Source organism: Candoia aspera, chromosome 1 (assembly GCF_035149785.1).
Source record: "Candoia aspera isolate rCanAsp1 chromosome 1, rCanAsp1.hap2, whole genome shotgun sequence".
NCBI lineage: Eukaryota > Metazoa > Chordata > Lepidosauria > Squamata > Boidae > Candoia > Candoia aspera.
The window spans coordinates 234705590-234726233 of NC_086153.1; the positions used below are offsets into that span (position 1 = coordinate 234705590).

General features: G+C 41.9%; 1 protein-coding gene across 1 annotated transcript in view; it reads right to left on the bottom strand.

The window, feature by feature from the left end:
- Positions 1-427: 427 nt before the first annotated feature.
- Positions 428-20644, bottom strand: part of LOC134506778 (acyl-CoA (8-3)-desaturase-like) — a 28662-nt gene continuing 8445 nt past the window's right edge. Inside the window, exons 3-13 of the mRNA XM_063317152.1 lie at positions 16074-16184; positions 15083-15280; positions 14450-14551; positions 14172-14300; positions 9622-9682; positions 8749-8825; positions 7557-7654; positions 6326-6422; positions 5200-5279; positions 3086-3211; positions 428-1271 (exon numbers count right to left, since the gene is read on the bottom strand). Coding sequence (XP_063173222.1) covers positions 1220-1271; positions 3086-3211; positions 5200-5279; positions 6326-6422; positions 7557-7654; positions 8749-8825; positions 9622-9682; positions 14172-14300; positions 14450-14551; positions 15083-15280; positions 16074-16184 — 1131 coding nt within the window. The 3' untranslated portion in view covers positions 428-1219. The remainder of the gene's footprint in view (positions 1272-3085; positions 3212-5199; positions 5280-6325; positions 6423-7556; positions 7655-8748; positions 8826-9621; positions 9683-14171; positions 14301-14449; positions 14552-15082; positions 15281-16073; positions 16185-20644) is intronic.

Below are 20644 nucleotides of genomic sequence, written 5' to 3' on the forward strand. Positions count from 1 at the left end.
AAAGGTACTGCATGGGGATCATTTCTATAAATAAACCCAAAAAGGAAGATGGAATACAATTGGACTGTTAGATAATGAATCTGGGGAGGCACCAACTGCTGTTTTACCTTGACTAAGTGTGGTCAACTTTGAAAAGGTAATTTCTGGACTAACTTAAGAATGCCTCATTCTTAGAAAAGTTCGAAAAGTTCTGTGCTTCTGCAGCAATTGCCACAGAGGTTTAGCCCTTCTGGAGAACAGTTTAATTCAGCTACATGATGCAGAAAGTGGCCATGATAAATAAGCAATACCAAAAGGTTTGTTTTAATTCTCCTCTTACACCTCCAAAAGTGTATCAGCAGCCTTGCCAAAAGACCTCCAAAAATGTATCAGCAGCCTTGCCAAGAGACTAACAGACTTACTAAGTCTTACCCAGCAAGACTTACTTGCACTAATGATTAATAATAAGTCCATCGACATTCATTAGTCTCCTTTCACTAACTTGTCTTGTACACTCATTGGAGAGGCACATGGATAATTATAGCTATTCTTTACCCCTTTCTGTAAATCCTGTACATCCAGGAATGTCAGGGAGTTGTAGCACAAAGGACAATCCTCATTTCCTCCCCATAGTTAAGCTTGCCTAACTATTCTCCAGTGCTTGTGAACTAGATCTAGGAATTGATTGCTCTCTACTCATAATCCTTGATTTATTGCCTTTATAGACTGCTGTATTTCAATCAAGACTCTCAGTCCCTGTAGTCGCCTTGTGTCTTCCTCCTCCAAACTTCTCCAGCACTAAGCTATGGGCTCCAGTTCAAATCTTCCCTACCAGCAGTTTCTATTCCCATTTCCTGAATTTCTCCTTCCAGCTTCTCTCATTTCAATTGTTTCCACAACTTAGGCTCTTGTACTCTACAAGGAACAGGCAACTAAAGTTTTCTTGCTAAACACCAAGTTGAGTGAAGTGGCAGTGAAGGCCTTTCCTGGTATTGCTTCCTGGTCCCGAGAGCTGGAGAATATGCATTTTTGAACAAACTTTCAGATCTTCAGACAAAAAGGAGGGATGGCAGATGCATGAGTAGAAAAGGAAAGCATGAGAAAACATGGAGCAGCAACACCAGGTTTCAGAATTCAGCTCACAAGGGTAACCATCCCCAGCTGAACTAGGCGCTTGCTTTCTTCAGTTGTGGAGGTGACGAGGATGGGGAATTGTCCCCCAGGGGATGGAGTTTGGCTCTTATTTGTGCAGGTAGGCATCCAACCAGAGCTCCCCCGATTCCTTGAGAGAGCTAGAAGAATGAGAAGAAGAGAGGTAAAGCTGGCTCAGGCAATGTGAAGAAGAAATCACAAAGAGGGATTAACAATCAAGCAAGGAATTTGTGGTGCACACCAATGAACAAATGTGGCTAGTAGGATAAGAAATGTAAGGATAGTCCAGGATGGAAGAGCATGCACTGAAGAGAAAAAAATTACAGGGAACAATGCAGTACCATCTGCTGGAGAGAGCCACAGGGCTTATTCATGTACACACATTCATCATGAAATGATATACAGGTAATCCTTGGGTTACAATGGCAACTGGGACTGGCATTTCTGTCACTAAGCGATGCAGTTGTAAAGTGTGACATCACGTGACCACATCACTTAACGACGGCAATCTTGGCAGTCCTCATTGCCATCATTAAGCGAGGATCACAGGTCATTAAGCAAGGACCTATGTGACCGTGACTTGCGACTTCCTGCTGGCTTCCAACCAGCAAAGTCAATGGGGAAGCTGGAAGGAAGTCCAAAGTCCCAGGTGGCTTGCAAGCAGGCCAGCAGACAGGTGAGTGCTATGGAGTGCAGCTGAGCAGGGGAGGGGGTGCTGCAGTGCCATGAGAGTGCAGCCAGGTGAGGGGGTGTTGTGGCACCATGCAAGTGCAGCCAGCAGGGGAGGGGGTGCTGCAGTGCCGCACAAGCACAGCTGGGGGGCAGGTGGGCACTACAGAGTGCAGTCGGGGGGGGGGTGCTGCAGGCAGTTGTGCACTATAGAGTATTTGATCCCTGGGATCTCGTACTCCATAGCAGGCTCATCGGGAGAAAAAGCGTTGGGAGTGACTTACAGGAGTGACTTGCAACCTTCCCTGCTGGCTTCCCCACTGATTTTGCTTGTGAGAAGCCAGCAAGGAAGGTCACAAATGGCAATCATGTGACTGCAAGACACTGCAACCATTGTGTGAGCCAGTTGCCAAGTGCCCAAATCGCGATCATGTGACCGCAGGGGTGCTGTGTTGTCTGGAACTTCGAGGACGTCATAAATACCACTTGTTTAGTGCAGTAGCAACTTTGAACAGTCACTGAATGAGTGGTCATTAACTGAGGACTACCTGTATGATGCAATAGGGACTTGCAAGTGTAAATAAGCCATTCAGGGAATAAGCCACAGCAGTTCTTTCATCACATTTCAAGGTAATAATTTTCAATAGATTCAGTTCACACATCTGTGACTTGTGAGAAGCCAAGTAATCATGTGAGATTTATTCATGTGCTTACATCAATTTGCATGCCACTTACCCACCAGTCAAATGTGCATGGGATATCTTAGAACACCAGCATTTCCTTTCTACATGTTACCCATACCAGTGCAATCCCAGAACTCTAAAATGGCATTCAAAGACAATGGGACGAGCAAAGTTGGTGACCAACTAGCAGCTCCTGAAATAAGCTCCCAATCTGGGACTGGCCTCACCCCTCCAGGCTCAGTCCCATGGCCTAAAAATGCCATCCAGAGGCAAAAGAAGAACCATGAAATCAACTCCACAGGAAGGCTAAAGCTGCTTTTATTAAAACTGGCTATAACAACAGAATATTGCACGGCTGATTGTGCTGTACCTCCTCCTCCTTATAGTTCAGTGAATCAAGGTGGCATCTGCCTGAACCGATTCTGAATGTTATCTCATTTCTCTGGACTTAATGTCTCAACCCCTTTTGCCTAGGTAACGGTTCTTGCATATTTCTGTCAAGGTCATCTTCCTTACTCTTTCCAAAGATGTCTCTCCAGAAGGGAAATTGCTCTTCCGATAGGCAACAAAGGTTCGACCTTGTTACGAGGGCCAATGCTTACCATACAATGTCTGCAAAGGCTCTGAGCAAAGGCTTAGACTGGTACTGGATGCCATGCTTTGCACAAATGGACTTCACCAAGGGGGTCACCTTCCAGTAGTTATGTCGAGGCATGGTGGGAAAAAGGCTGCAAAGAAAGAAAAGAGAGAGAGAGAGCGCTGTAAGATGTCATGCATTCTAGTGCTCCCCTTCTTATAACAAAGAGATGAACATGCCTTCAAGCCCAACGACCTCTTCCCAAAAAAGCTGTACAGTAGCTAGGTTCAAAAGAAGAGCCTAAGCATAGTTCTGGCATCTCTTGCCTAGCCTGACTGAGTTATTAGGCAAAACAGGCAGAGATATACCCAAAACTGCTTGTACGTTGGGTTTTTTTTTTCCCCTTTGACTACGTCTTGCCCATCTTTTCCCCTTGACCACACTCACAGATTATTGTCATGGGTCTTGTCAGGGTTCAGTGGCTGAAAGATTCCAATCTAACTTGATGGAACTCTCTGAATGGGAGGCCAAGAATGAAGAGAATGTAATCCATCTGTGGCACTAGGAGAGCTAGAGATAAGAGGAAATCCAAGTCTCCCCTCCAAAAAGTGGGGATGGCAAGAGAGTGTGAAATATTCAAGATCTGACTGGTTATAAATTCTGAGGGCTGATCTGCAAGACCAACTTGCTGTAGCACAGAAAAGCCCTGAACTGTTTCCACTCACTGAGAAATCATTACCTACCTGTTACAGCTCCTGTCTCCTGCAACACAACAAATGTAGTTTCTAGCCATGTTCATCCTTGTCTCTATGGGGGCCTGGCAAGTTGGTGTGTCAGCTGACTGAGTCATGTGCGGCCTTTATAGGCCAGCCACTCCCACTATTTCAGCACGTTGAGGAGGAGAGCAGGAGGGGGCGCTACGTGCGAGGAAAGGCCATGTTGGCAGAAGGCGCACAGGGCCAGAGAGGAGAAGGGCAGAATGGAATTATTGCCCCATTGGAATATTCGGATTTGCTGAGAGTAAATTGGTTATGATATTAGGTCCGGGATGTCAGGAGGAGTGAAAGAGGAGGAAGAGGCAGTTTCGAATTCCTTAAGGAAAAATAAGAATGAACATCTGGAGAATAAGCAGGCAAAGGGATAAGGGACCTAAGGATTAAAAAATGAAGAACAGGATTTGTAGGAGAAGATAGGAGGATTTGGGTTAAGTTGCCAGGAAAGAGAGAGGAGGAAATTAGTTGTGGGTAAGGCAATGAAAGATGTGAAAGTCAACTTGATATTCCTTGGAATGAGCCTGATGATTTATTGAGGATTTTTAATCTTCATAATCCTTATTTTCCTCTTCATTCAGGTTCTTGTGTGAAACTTCAGAAAGGCTAATTGGGACATGGACAAATATGGTGAGAACAACTAGTAAAAGATGTAGCAAACAATTATCAAGCAATATCTAAATGGAAGCCAATGGGAAAATTGGAATTTGATTCTGTGATGTAATTTGGCAGCTAAAGAACTTTGTAATGTAAATATTGTAAAATTGTACTTGAAGGGTAATCAGAAAGACTAGGAGAAATCTATCCATAGATACACCTGTAGCTATGGTACATAGATAGCTCAGCAAACAGTAGAATTAAATCTCAGAGGATGAAATCCTCCATTTGGAGCTTGTCCAAAACTTGGGAAAATGCAATTGTAATTCCTACTGAAAAATCTGGGGAGATTTTGCCTTCTCCTATAGACCAGTAGCATTGACATCTTATACTGTATGTATTATGTGATGGAACAAATGATAAAGTATAGGTGGTGGTTTTCTTTTGCAGTAATTTGATGACAGTTGCCCTCTTGAGCATCTAAAAAGATCATTTGCTAGAACAGGATTGCACTACAGATCAGCTGATCCACAGTTCCCAGCAGTCCCAGCCAGGACGGCTACCTGTGAGGTATGCTGTAGTTCAGCCACAGGTCAAGAGTCACAGGTCTCATACCCCTTTCCTACAGCCATCATGGGTAGTTCATGAATGATGCTTCTCACATCCACATAGAATAGATCCCCTTTATCTTCTAGGTTTTGGGTTATCTAATATTTGAAACTGCGGTACCCCCTCCCCAAATTTCCATTTCCCCTAAGGAAAATATACTTACTGGTGCTCAATTTGGAAGTTAAGGTGTCCAGTAAACCAGTCGTTGAATAAGGACTGGTTTACATTGCATGTTGCCTGGAGCTGAAAATGGAAGAAAGATAGGAACAAGCCAACTATGAGAATGTGTTTTTACTTCCAGCTGGACATTTCCATGCCACTGTCCCTCAATCTCTATTCCAAAACAAGCAGAGAGTTTTATACTTTGGCCCAAAATAAAGACACAGTGTAAGAACTCCATGGTAAGTCCATTATAAGCAGAACATTTGTAAAGTGAACCACACTATTATGCCTTGTCTGTACCTCAGTGAGTTCTAAGGAGATAACTTTATTTCACTCCAGGAAAGTTGAACTTAAGCCTGGCTCTAATTCAGAGGCCAACCCTTCTATGGCACAAATAAAATCATGGTCCTAGAAAGTGGAGACAAGTCTTAATGTTGTGATCATCATATCAGCTTTCTGCTCACAAGGGACTCACCACAGAGTTCCTAACCCAGCTTGCTTCCTACTTTGGCCCTGAATCACACCTGCAAGGAAAAGGCACCATTTTGCACTGTGGGATAGTTGGGCAAGTTGACAATTTACACCCACATGGATGCTGTAAAGACCATTAAAAACAGATATGCCTTCCCACTTGCGGTGTGAACTGCAGAAAGCCAGCCCTAAAGCAGTAGCATTAACATATGCCTTCTAGGGTATGGCTGCAATGACTCTGATCATCCAACCCTAGCAAAAAAACCCATATTCCTTAAATGATAAGCTACAGCCTCCATAATCTCAGAGAGTAATAGGAAATCTCTACTGGATTGCAACCCCAAAAGCCCTTAAGGATCTGCAGGCACCAGACCAGACCTGTGGAGTGCTTTTCTCCCAGGGCAGAAACTAGTCTTGACCTGCATGTCCAGATGTTTTTGTTTGGGAGATTTTAAGGGGCAAAATCTATTTCATCATACCTCTGATCTAAAGACTATCAAAGCTCTGGGTCAGGCAGTTCTTGCCTCACACCAGACTTCTTCCTCAGGCCATTTTATTTTTCCCTTTTGCCTTCTTCCTCCCCATCTCTTACATTGCATTTATACCTGAGTAGATATTTTACCCAAACTGTGGAGTGGGCAGGATATGCATCTCACCTGGGTTGAAAGCCAGTCCATGTTCTTATCATAATCAATGGCCATTGGGATGTGATTCATTTGTGTCACCCAGACAAACCAGTGACTTTCTATGACTCTACACAGCAAAAAGGAGATTATAATTTTTCCACCTTCCCAAACTACAGTCTACTCAAAAGCACAAATATTCAAAGCAGGTTGCAAATAGCCCAGAAACACCAGGAGAAGAGCAGATAGGGGGAAAATGTAAAACCACCCTGTGAGGTTGGTTCGGCTGAGAGAAGGTGATTGGCCCAAAGTCACCCAGCTGGCTTTCATGCCTAAGGCACAGCTAGAACTCACAGTCTCCAGCCCAGCATCTTAATCCCTATACCAAATTGGCTCTCTAATTGTTAGGAGAGGAAGAATTCCAGTTTTGGGGTCCCTGTGAATTACAGCAGATTAATCTATATTCTCATACAGAAAATCTTTCTATGTGGTCATTAAGAGTCAAAAACAACTTGATGGCATATAATCTATCTATCTATCTTCATGGTAAGAATAGACTCAGAGTGTAGCTATTTAGCATTAGTTTTCCGCCAAGAAAATGTGTGTCAGTATAATCGCTGGGAAGGTGTGAAGTCTTATTAAAAGGAAAAGAAAGGCAAAGACATGTTCTAGTTGAGTTCAAATGCAGACGACCATATCCATGCCATGTTCTTGGCAATGTGATGGAAGCAATTTGTCATTGTCTTCTTCCAGGAAGTCTTAAAAACTTCCAAGTCTAACCAACAGCCCTGAGACTTCCAGAGGGTCGCCAATCTAAGTACTATATCCAAAGCCAACCCTGCTTACATTCCAAGATCAACTAAGGTTGACTAGGTGTTGCCATCTGCTGAAGAGTGACTCTGAGAAGACACAGTGCATCTATGGATGCAAAAAGACATTGTACATGAGCACACTCCATCCTATGACATCCTTCTCAGGGAAGGCTGAGGCACTCCATTGCTGGTCTGGAACAGGGCACTCAAGCAAAACAGAAAGCAAAATTCTGGGTTTGGCTCTGAGTGTGCATGCAGATATTTATTCAACTTGCCCCAACTGGTGTCCTCCCAACTGTGTGGGAATCAACTTTTACAATGTCCTGGGAATTGTAGAACTTGAAAGCCAATACATGTGGCTGGAGAAGGCTGATACATTTAACTTTGCCTATGAGACCATGGTACGGCAACCCAAAGAAATCAGGAAAAGTGTGGGATCAAATGAAACTTACCTGAGCAGGAGAAAGAGACCCAAGAGACTCTTGAGATCTAATAGAAATGAGTAAGTTAGGAAGAACCGGAGATAGAAAGTCACCATCCAAGCCAAATCCTGTTACACAGAACAGAGAAATATTCTGTTAAATAATATGGTGCAATCCTATAACTCCTCCCCACCAAGATGCACCTGCAGAACCCACCTACTTTTTGCTGTGGCCCCTTTTATTATACCACAACAGAAATGCAACCTCCTTTTTGAGCCACAGGGGAAATATAATCCCTTCCTAAAGTATCCCATGGCCTGAAGTGTGAATTTCACGTTCATTAATGTTCAGCATAAGCTTGAAGCTCAACTGAAAAAGAAAAACTGCATTTCATTAAGTGGGTTAGGCTAGCCAATCTTCTTTAATCTTCAGTCCCCTGATATAAGGACCATATAAGGACTGTCTTCTGCACTCTTCAATCCACTGATATAAGGACCATAAATTGTAGGACTGTGTTCTAAACAGGCCATTGGAGACAACAGGGGAGGAGGATAGTGAGACAGAGCTAGGGCTTGCAACCAATTGCTTCCACCACTCCATGGAGGATATTAAATGGGAACATCCACATGTCATATTGTGCCATCCAGGTAAATGTGTGTTTGCAGTGGGGAATCATTTGCACACAACTAGAATGGGATTGCCAGAGAAATACAAAGCGGGTTCCGTACTACGCAAGACAGCTCTGCCGTGGAAATGCAGTGGACCACCAGCATCATGCTGCTAGATCTAGCTCTTTAGGGAGACAACTGCAGAATTGAAGAGGCAAGGCTGACTGTGACTAGCAGGGAAGGGACATGCCTGCATCAGCTGAAACAGCCAATAAGCACCATCCTGATCCTCTTTGCTACTGGTCACCTGACTTCATCTCCAATGTAATAAGTAGCAAACGGTAACAGATTTTACAGCGGTCACTGGATGTTCTTGGTTTCAGGGTGAAAACAAGATATGAATACATTCAAATAAATAAATAAATAAATATCAAATAAAAATTTAAACCTTACATGTAAGATATAGAATGAGAAAGCCAGGAGGAACAATGGGAGCTATCCAGGATAGATTTGTGAGTAGCTGAAACAATGGGTAGGTGATACTGGGAGATACTGTGTTCTCTTGACATCAGGACAGGTGAACTGAAAAAGCTGAATTCAGGCATACTACTTACCACCCATTTTTTGCGGTGAACAACAAAGTAGAAAACATACCACTGCAGGTAGAAAGGCACCAGAGCTGGCGGACCAACTAAGGAAGAACGCAAAGATACATGCCTAAGTGAAATCAACTCAAAACAAGGGAGAATTCCAGAGCAGCTCAGTCTTATACTTAAAGACACTATTGCTCTCACTTCCTCCATTCCCTACTTACTGAGTAGGGGGAGGGGAACTTTGTCAAGATTCAGATGTATGCTTTGACTTCCTTGCAAGCCAGAGAAGAGTTACACACTCACTCGCTAGCTCTAAGTGTCAGGAAGACCTAAGAATTATTTTAATGGATCAAACCTCAGAGCCTCACATGCACAACAGATGGGAATATAAAAAGTGTGCTAATATTTACCGCCACAATAAGTAGGCTGTCTGTAACCATGGAGATGCCATTTGGCTCATCATGGCTCAGTTCATTGTCATAAGCATCTACATCATGCATCTTTTCAAGTATTACAGATAATATTGAGCTAGGTGGACCAATAGACTAGCCAGGCCTGTGTTAACCCTGGGATGCAAGGTTTCTTTTCCCAGGTGTGATGCAGTTTGCCATAGAGTATTAAAAAATAATCTGATAGCTAGAGACATCCCAGATTATAATAGGGTGATATGAAACAGCTGTAGTAGTATTGTTCACAGCCTGAAAAAATGGTCTCCTTCTGATGATTCTTGGCTGGAATATAACTAGATGGCATTTTTTGCAGGAAAAAGTTATCCCCACATTTTGCTTTTCCCTCCAACCAATGGCAGCAAAACCACAGCAGTCTCTGTTCTTCTGGTATATCTGTGTGTCCTTGATAAGAACCCCCGTATCTCAGAAAGGAAATGATACTCACGGATAAAGAAGTATTTGTGCTGGTGATTGTATGGCATGAACTTCTTTTTCTTTATGCCAAGCTGTCAGTGGGGGAAAGGATCATAGCAGGTCAACACTCAACAAATCATACTAGATAAATGCACAAACATGCCCCGGTAAACATAAGCCTATCTCTGACTCTCTACCATCTGTCCCAAGAGGAGTATCATTTGGGCTTGTTCCTTCCAGATATCTTAGCAGTGCCAGTGTTTCCATAGACCTGACCTATAAAAGACTTCATGTATATATACATCAGCACAACACAAATTAGATTAGAACAGAGTCTAAAAGCAATTGCAGTTTCTTCAGGAAAGCCATCAACGCAGCGGTTCTAAGAACCGATAAGCATTATGTTTTAGAACTTGCTAATACATAATATGGCACTGACTGTGCAGGCAGAGAAATCTGGAAGCTGTAATCGCTTGGTCTGTAAGAGAAGCTGATCCTCATAGGTCTATATCCGCACCCTGCCTATATAACAAAGCCACACTCCCAGCAAAAGCAAGGAGCCACCAGATTAGCAAGCTGCCTCACAGGCAGGCAGCACACAGAACTCCAGAGAATTGCACTGGCCTCTTCCCCTATCTTCTTGGGAGCAAATGATCAGCAAATATATATGCAGGTACCAGTAGATGATAACCTCTTTTCCTTGAGATTGGAGAAGATGGATGAGCATACACAGAAGGAAGAAGAGGGGACAGAAGTTAGCAGTTTGGAAGGAAGTGGGAATGACATACGGTTCTAGGTCGAAACAGTTAAATCCACATGATGGATGGAACATGAAACTGAGGAGCACACATGGTTTTCTGTCATGTGTAAGTCCCTGTTTCCCTTCTCTTGTCCCTTGCCTTTATATTTCCACACAGAACATTACAAAGATAACATTAGTCTCCAAATGTTTTTCATCCAAAAGAAACTAAAACCAGTAAACTGTCCCTGGTACTTCTCACCAGCTGAAGAAAAGGGGAACACACAACAATATTCAACATTGCTTGATTTATAATAAGGCTTATCAGTGGAAATAAGGTGACAGCTAACATCCAATGAAGTTCTACTATGAAATCCGGCTAGCAAAAAGATTTAATGGATGAAAGGAATTCCCCAGACAAAGAAAGAGTTTGAAATTCTCTCAAATACCTAAACGATCACAGCAGTATGAGCCTAAAAGGAGGTACTGTGTGTGGATTTGTATGATTTCTTTCATCCATAATCTAACCACTAAAAGAACTGGAATCCTTTAATAGGTTTTTGTTGCTGCTGATGATGATGATGCTGCTATGGTCAAGGAAATTATGAATAATCCATTCAAAACAACACATTAGTAACAAATCTATTCATACTTACTTGGGGATAAAAATATACAGTAGGAACTTAAGAACAGCTCTTAGGTGATTCATCTTAGACCAGCATTTTGTTTCTTGCAATGGCCAAGCAGATTTTTCTGAGGTGCTTCCAGACAGCACATGGAAACCTAACTGTCTCCGCTGCTGTATCCCCTGCACATGGTATGCCCACCCCCAACTGGGAGATAACATTGAGCCTTCAAGAATTCCATAAATGTATCCAGTTCCCTTTTAAATCAGCCTATTAGTTGCCATTGTTCAGCCTTGTGGTAGGAATTCCACAGGTTAATTATGCATTGTCCAAAGAAGTGTTCCTTTTGTCTATTTTAAGCCTCCTTCCAATCAACTTTACAGGATGACCCCTGGTCCTAGTCTTTTCAGAGAAGGAGAAAACTTCTCCCTGTCCACCTTCTCCACACAACACATGATTTTACATGTTCAGGTATGTTCTTTCTCAGTTGTCTGCTTTATATGTTAGGGTGTCCTCAGCACTTTTGGTTTTTACTATCCTGAACAATTTAGCATAATGTGCAACCTTGGCCAGCTCACCACTTGCCACAGATCTTCTTAGCTCCCTCCATTGAGAAAATTGCCCATTTATTCCTACTCTTTGCTTTCTGATTTTTAATCGATTAGTAATCCAGCAAAGGAAAGGTCCTCTTCTCTATAGCTGCTCGGTTTTCTCAAGAGTCTCTGATCAGAAACTTTGTTAAAGGCTTTTTGCAAATCCAGGTTTACAGCATGCCGCCATTCTCAAAAAATTCTAGAAGGTTGGCGAGGCAGGATTTACCTCTGTGGAATACATGCTGATTTTCCTTCAGCAAAGCTTGTTCCCTTATGTACCTAGTTACATTTTCTGTGAATATCATTTCTACCAATTCACTTGGAATTGACATTAAACTGACTGGTCTATACTTTTCTGGGCCTCCCTTTTAAAAACTGGTCTTATGTTGGCTACCATCCAGTCCACTGAACTTGATTTAAGTGGCATTTGCATATTTTTGTTAAAAGATCAACAATTTCACATTTAAGTTCTTTAAGAATACTTGGGTGAACGTAGTGGGGACCCCGTGATTTATTACTGTAGTTTCTCATGATGACCTACAATACACTCTCTTGTTACCTCCAATTGTTTTAGTTGTTCCAACACCCTTTCGAAGACAGGCAATACAGGATCCAGTGTCTAACCTATATCATCTGAACCAACAGAAGATGCAAAAATAATAATTATAATGATAACCTTCCTATCCTCCTTGAGGATCCCTTTCATTCATTTGTCTAATGGCCCATCTTCAAAAAGTTCTTAATATTCCTCTCTCTCTCTTTTTGGTCATATGCTCTTCAAATTCCTTATTATTACCTAATGCTTTTTCTGTCAGAGTTTATGCTCCTTATTATTTTCCTCCTTAGGACAGGTTTTCCATTTCCTGAAGGAAACTTTCAGTGCTAGAAAGCCTTTCCTGACCTTGGTTAACCTTTCCTTATGTTATAGCATACATTCTAGCAATATCATTTATTTCTCATGCGGGCTTTAATGGATTTCATTTGATGGGCAGATTCCACATGGAATTTCAAAGCTACCCATGTCCTGAGCCATAAAAGGCTTTAAAGATAATGACCAGCAACCAGTGCAGCTCCCATACTAGAGGTGTTCAACAGAACAGATGGGCAAACCAAACCAAACTGAGTTTCTTACCAGACCACTACACTGGATCAGCTACAGCTTCTATCTGGTCTTCAAGGGCAGCCCTACATAGACTGAGTATTTTATTTATTTATTTATTTTTCAAATTTCTATCACCACCCATCTCTGGGGACTCTGGGCGGTTAAAAGGGGACTCCGGGCGGTCAAAATGTGAAGTGACAAGGGTATGATTTCCCAGTCTGGGAATTGTTGCAACTGGTGCAAAAAAAATAAGCTACATGAGGGTCCTCCTGACCACAACCTCAATCTGCTCTTCTAGCAAGACTTATGAGTCCAAGAGGATACCCCAGCTGGAAACCTACTCTGCATGGGAGAGTACAATCCCATCCAGGATCAAAGATGGACTGTAGTCAATGTGACTATGGTGAATCATGCTGGTAGTTTCCCATTTGTAGGTGTGCTAAATGTAATATCATTACTGTCACTGTTTTCTATTGGTTCAACAACTGCTACGTCTCACACCAGATCACTGTTATGCCTTCCTTAGGATTAAATCTAAAGCTTCCTCTCCACTCCTCCCCAGCACCGGTTTTAAAATAAAATCATTGAGGATATCTAGATATGTAGCTCTGTGTCATGACCTAAGCATGAATGTACCCATATTGTATTGCTACCCATAGTGATTCTATGGAGGAATCTGGTCTTCCAATACTCTTAATTATGTTTGACTACATATCCTTCTGGATGCATGGAGCAAAACCTCCCTGTATGCTTTTCCCTGGCCTTTCTACAAAGATTGTATCCAACAATGACTGGGTCATACTTGGTTTCTATTATATCCATTATATCTATGTTCTTGTTCAAACTAAGTTCTTCAGTTCCTCTATCTTGGTTAGGGACTTCTGACAATATTGTTGGCATGAGTCTGTTTCACTGTTTTTGGTTCTTTTTCTTCTCCTGAACACCATGACCATCCATTACCCCTCTTCCAATACTGTTCCTAACAGTATTTCCTAAAATATTCCAAACTGGATGCTGTCCAGCACCACTAGGCTTACCTCACTAGATCAGTTTAAAAGAAGTTATGATACCTTTTTGATATTATGAACCAGCAGTCTGGTTTCATTTTGGTTCAAATGAAGCCCATCTCTCTTGTAGAGGTTCAGCCTCTCCCAAAAGGTTCTCCAGTGCCTACAAAACTAAGCCTTTCTGCCTGACACTAGTGTGTCATCCATGCAGTAAGACGCCTGCACTCTGACTGTCTTGCTGTGTGCGATACAAATAGCATTTCTGAGAAAACTACCTTAGCAATTCTAGACTTTAGTCTGTTACTTTAGCTTCCAGGAGCGGCCAGGCACATTTTCCCACTTATAGTTAAAGTGATCGCTCTCCCAATCATGTAACTGACTATTTTTCTCTTCTGTCACATTCAAAAGTACACACTGGTCTAAAAGTAAGGTGAGGCTCCACAAAGAGTTGATGCTTCAGGTTGTACACAAGCTTTCCCTGCTCACAACATTCTCAAAGTCCCACAAGTCTCACCTCTACAGATAGTATCTTTCCCAGTGCAAATAACAAAGGGTGCATGTTGAGATCAGGATCCTTGCGAAAGCAGTTAGGTTTAGCATGGTGCTGGAAGTGCCAGTGATTCCACCAGCTGGCTGGTGCTCCCTGCAAAACAGTGACAAATGCAAGAGGCCTACTTAGATATTTATTTTCCAACTTACATAGACAGAGCAAAATCTGAGTGCAGGGGGCCCAATGGTTCTTGAGCTCCAAAGCCATGCAAGGGCTAAAACCAAAGCCCATTCTGCACTCACCTTCAAATGTCCAATAACAAATTTGTGAATCCAGTGGTTCCATTTAGACTTGCCAAAGACAGAAAGATGTCCCAAATCATGCTGCAGCCAGCCAGCCTGGGCCTGGGAAACATCGACATTGCTAGTATTACCACAATGACATGGATGCACATGGTGCTTTACAATGTAACCAAAACAAAAATGAAAGTCTTTCCTCCCAGAAGGTTATAGTTTGAAGGCTGACAGTGGGGAGAAGAGAGAAGGTGGAGAGATCTGGGTAATACAATAAACAAGTTTAATAGGTAAATGGACTTAGAGCTGAGGAGCTAAACCAACAGCTTCATGGAGATGTGAACTCCAAAGAGGGATCTGAAGAAAAAAAAATAGCATTACTAACATACTTGGAGGGGGCATTCTTTGCATCAAGGAGCATAGGATAATGGACACAGCTGTTCAAAATGGGAAACCAAGGGTGATCAACTGAAAGGAGCTATGATTACCATATCTATTTATCTGGAGAGAAAAGCTGACTTAGAAAGTAAAGGTAATGCAAACAGATACAGTACCTCTTCTCACAGAGGTCTAAAGTTACCACAAATCTTCAGTTTGTTGAAGCATCAAGCCCTGCTCTGCTTCACCTGATCAAGAGATTACCTGGACAGTCCCAAGTAGCAAGGCAGTGAGGAGGAATGGCACCAAGGATGTTCCAAAGTACCACATGTTGAGCCAGGCTGATACATCCAGCAGCAAGATGTGGAGAAGATACAGGAGGAAGAAGAGATGGTTGGAATTCAGTAGTCCCATCTTCTCAACAGTGATACGGAGCTCACGAAAGTCCTGCACAAGTTCTTTCTATGGAGAAACACAGCGGTATACTTCTTTTGTTCTGAAGTTAATTCAGAAGTAGAGAACCTGATGCCTTGGGCCATGGGCATCTCTGAAGACCACAAAAGTCTGAAGCCTTTAAAGTCTTCCAAAAATTATGACCAAAATGTAACAATAAATGTCACAGAAAGGGGAAATTATTCAATATAATTTGGCAAATAATTGAATCAACTGTTATGTTAATAAACTTAAAGTCAAATGTTTATCCTGGGCCTACTCAGTATACCTTAGAGTGATGCCATCTCTATTCTAGTTGCATGCCAAAAGACTTTGAAAAAAATCCATGTAATACAGAGTGTGTGGCTATGTGCGTGTTCAACTATGTATACTTTTTAGAAAACCCATTCCCACTGAGATAACATTCCAAGCTAAATTTCTTTGCTCAGAAGGTGCACACACGAATATATGAGACACTTTATATCTCGAAATATTTATTTATTTATTTATTTATTTATTTTATTCAAATTTCTCACTCCATATGTCTCCTAGATCTTGCCACCATTTTGATTATTGATTATTCTGATTATTTTTGTTTTGTCTGGCTTTTCCCCTCTTGTCTTCTGGTACTACCCCCTCTTCTCTCACCTGAAAACTGTCTCTTGATATACCCCACTCCCCCTTACAGTATGCTTCTGTATTTCCCATTTTGGGCACGCCATCAAAGAAAGGTATCTTTGATCTTGTTCCCAAGGTTCCATTGCAGATTTGTGGTAATATCAACAAAGATTTCTTTCTCAAGGCAGTTTTAAGAAAAGTTTACATTTTTGCTGGGTTCAAAGCTGGGCTGATCTGCTGCAAGCTCCCCAATGAACAAGGGCTTCAAGTATGTTCTCACTAGATTCTTGTCCAAATGGAATGCCATGAAAGGATCCTGCAAAACCAAAACAGAACAAGGCAAAACTAATAGGGCTGCGCACACAGAATGATCAGAAAGAAGAGCTTTGGATTTTGTTTCAGTACAGCAGATCTCTGCTTTGCATTAAAGAAACCTAACCATGAGCCTGGAAAAGAAAAGAAATTGTTTAAGGAATCCACTCATTAAACTGAAGGCAACTCTTAAATCTGGAGCATGTTTTTTGTCTATTTTTAAGAAGGTTGAATCAGGGAGCTGTTGACTAAACACAGACAAGGTGGTTAAAGATTCTCATTTTATTACTGCATTTCAGAAGCATACTATTCTTTTCTATAATGAACTGGTATTGTCCCCCAAATAATTCACATGGCTGTCCAAAGGGAGTTTCTCCTATAAACTTCACCCAAGTCCAAGTTTTAAAATTACCAAGATATATACCAGAAGGAGTCTGGTCCTCCCTCCCTGCCCTGCCTCACCCCAGTTTAAATTCTGCCTCAGTCTGACCACTCCAGGCATCTGATGAAGTCAACTGCAGCTAACAAAAGCTGATGCCTTTTAATAAAATGTGTTAGTCAGAAAAGGTGCTAGCAGGCTCCTGATTTTTTGCCACCATTGACTAACACAGCTCTCCTCCTACAGTTTTTTATAATCAGATACACCATTGCTTGCAATATTCAAGCACCTCATCATAGAGTTTCTCTGTATTTGCTTTAGGTTGCCAACTCTGAATAGAAGTACCATATCTGGGTCGCAAAAATCCAGAAGGCGACTATATCTTTGCTGCCATCTCTCATTCAGAGTTTCAATCTTCTTTATTCCAAAATTCCTTTTTCATCAAGTGTCCTTACTGTATTCTGCACTGTGTGTAGTGGCACAGAGGTTGTTAGTCTTTAGACTAGTCTCCAGCCAGGACACTGGTTCCAGTGGCTTCTCCTTTCAGTTTGAAAGCCTATGCGTGCATTTCTGCAATTTCCTGAATGGAATCTGAACAGCCAAGACCATTAAATCCCCAAGTTACAATGTTTGCTTTTGGCCACTAGATGCTGCTGTAGAAACCTGATTTCCTGGGATACTGTATCTGTGTTTAAGGTGTCTATTCTCAAACAAAAGAACTTCAGACTGACGGAGCAGCTAGTAACAACTGGTCCACTGAGTCAGTTCAATGACGGGTGTCATGAATCAATAACATAATTTCATTATTTTTATGTAGATACAGACATAGACACACACACACACATATACATACATACATGCATGCATACAGTGTGTGTGTGTGTGTGTGTGTGTAGGCTGTTGGGAGGGATGCTATTTTATGTCAAGGTTGTTAGCCTTTGGGAATGAGTAAAACAAACTAACAAATGTGTCTTCCTGTGGCAATTAGCTTACTGATGACAGGAAACTTTTGTTATCAAGGATACCTTCTGAATAACACCAATTTTCTGACCACTTTGTTCACAGTGCCTCTACTGCACCACTATCTATACTCAGGATAAATTATCTCCTCCATCATCATCTCCTGTGCATGTCTTTCTACAGCTGAATGACAAAAATGAACTAGGAAGGTGGGCTATGCAAACAATTTTCTATGCACTATGAAGTGGAGTCGAATCCATGAACACATGGGCCAGACTCAATTTCTGTAAATGCTTGAGAGTTTTGTTGCTGCTTTTGCATGTCGCTCAGACTCTCTCCAAGCTGCCAACATCCTACCATACTAAAAGGGCAGATTTCTCCAGGTATGCACAGAAGTCCATTGATTTCCAGAAAGGCAAGCTCAGGGCATGCTGACCTGCAGTTGTACATATTGAACAATATTAGTCCTTTAACTGGTGTGGCACCAAGAAAGGGGTTTAATCCTGTTGCTGATACAGCAGCTTCCAGCTGAGCTCCCTGACTTCATCAGCGAGAGAAACATCAAACCTTCCCTGGTAAAACTTATCTGAAGGGGGTGGGGATAAGGGTGGGAGAGTGAGTGAGTGAGTGAGTGAGTGAGAAGAGTGACATTTCCTGGTCAGTTTTTCAATTGGAAATGGAAAAGTGGGTGGATCACAGCTAGAGCTGAAGACAGTGGTACCATAAGTTTCAACCAATCATCACAATGGTGGTTGTAAAACCTGGCAATAATGTCTGAAAGGGAGAGGAAGGAGGTGATGATGGGCAGATCATTTGCACACAGCACTTTCTTAGAATCACAATGCTTTGTGAGTTGGCAGGACACAAATGGGGAACCACTACTCATTTCATACATTTCTTTTTTTTAAAAAAAGTGTGTTTGCTTTTCTTAGAATGCCAGAGAAAAAATCTGGAATTACTCCAGTGCTTGCTTTCTTTAGATGAGCAGCTTTGTTTCAAATTATACAAAAAGCATTATGCTCCAGTTACAGTAAGACTAAAATATCTAGCTCCCTGAGTTAATTATTTAAAAGACAATTTGTACACCCCTGAGCCACACAGTTAGGGAAGCTTGCATAGGCCTGGCTTCTGCTGCATTTGTGATGAACCAAACACACGGAGTGTTTCTCAGAAATGCAGAGGTGTGTTTTGCCCTAATATTTCTCAGAAGGGCTGAGTGGATGCATGATGGTTACAGTGCAAGGACTGAGCTTTGACAGTAGGTTCACTGTAAGCACAAAAACATCTGAGTACCTCCAAAAGTCCAGCTAGATAAATGGTGTAGAATTGAATTCCTCTCGGTTAGTAGGATTAAGGAACACTGTAGATAGAGGTTTAAATTAACTTTGGGGTTCAGATCTCATCAGTGAAGAGAACACTTCACTCAGATTCAAACTGGAGCTCAGCCATGACTGCACTTAGCAAGATAGTTGGATTTTAAATGCAACTGAACATCTTAGCTTCCATTCTCAAAGACAAAAATGAGATAACAATCAACCTTGCAAAGGGATTGTGAAGACATACCAAACCAAAGAGGGTAGGCACAATATGGAGTTATGATCCTCAAAGGGCCTGAGAGTTATTTATCATTCAGTCCAAAGGGCCCCAGGTCCTTTATTAAACATTTCTTCATTTGAACTCAAATGGTCTTTAAAAATGCCTTTATTCACTCCAATAGGATTTTGTTTTGTGTACATCTCCATGATTAAGTAAGAAATAGCCTGATGTGGTGCTTACAAGATGACCCTTATTTTCTTGGGTTGCAATGTATAAAAATATATAGGTGAATAAACCCCAAACATTATTTTCAGCTCACTAATTCGTTAAGAGAGAGAGATCCTGAAATGATACACTAATTACAAAAGTCCTACTTAAATAGTTTGGATAGCCTTCTGAAACCATATTGATGGAAATTCAGGAATTATAGAAATCTGGAATGCACCAGATGGCTAGTCTTGTCCAAATACAGGTACAGAGATATCATGTATTCTAAAAATCAACTGTTTATCATTTTGCCTCCTGCACCATGATCCAAACCCCCCTTGTGTAGCTGCAAAATCTCTCCAACGGGTCACAACAAAAGCCTGTTATTTTCACCATTATGTTTAGCCATAAAAGTACTAAAAAAGCTCAGAATGTTGCCAAGAAATTCCACATGTATTTGCAAAGTAATGTTTATTCATTTAGTCGCTTCCGACTCTTCGTGACTTCATGGACCAGCCCATGCCAGAGCTGCCAGTCAGTCGTCAACACCCCCAACTCCCCCAGGGACAAGTCCGTCACCTCTAGAATATCATCCATCCACCTTGCCCTTGGTCGGCCCCTCTTCCTTTTGCCCTCCACTCTCCCTAGCATCAGCATCTTCTCCAGGGTGTCCTGTCTTCTCATTATGTGGCCAAAGTATTTCAGTTTGGCCTTGAATATCATTCCCTCCAGTGAGCAGTCTGGCTTTATTTCCTGGAGGATGGACTGGTTTGATCTTCTGGCAGTCCAAGGCACTCTCAGAATTTTCCTCCAACACCACAGTTCAAAAGCATCTATCTTCCTTCTCTCAGCCTTCCTTATGGTCCATCTCTCACAGCCATATGTTACTACGGGGAACACCATTGCTTTAACTATGCAGGCCTTTGTTGTCAGTGTGATGTCTCTGCTCTTAACTATTTTATCATTGCTCTTCTCCCAAGGATTAAGCGTCTTCTGATTTCCTGACAGCAGTCAGCATCTGCAGTAATCTTTGCACCTAGGAATACAAAGTCTTTCACTGCTTCTACATTTTCTCCCTCTATTTGCCAGTTATCAATCAAGCTGGTTGCCATAATCTTGGTTTTTTTGAGGTTTCACTGCAAGCCAGCTTTTGCACTTTCTTCTTTCACCTTCATCATAAGGCTCCTCAGTTCCTCTTCACTTTCAGCCATCAAAGTGGTATCATCTGCATATCTGAGATTGTTAATGTTTCTTCCAGCGATTTTAACTCCAGCCGTGGATTCCTCAAGCCCAGCATGTCGCATGATGTGTTCTGTGTACAAGTTGAGTAGGTAGGGTGAGAGTATACAGCTCTGCCGTACTCCTTTCCCAATCTTAAACCA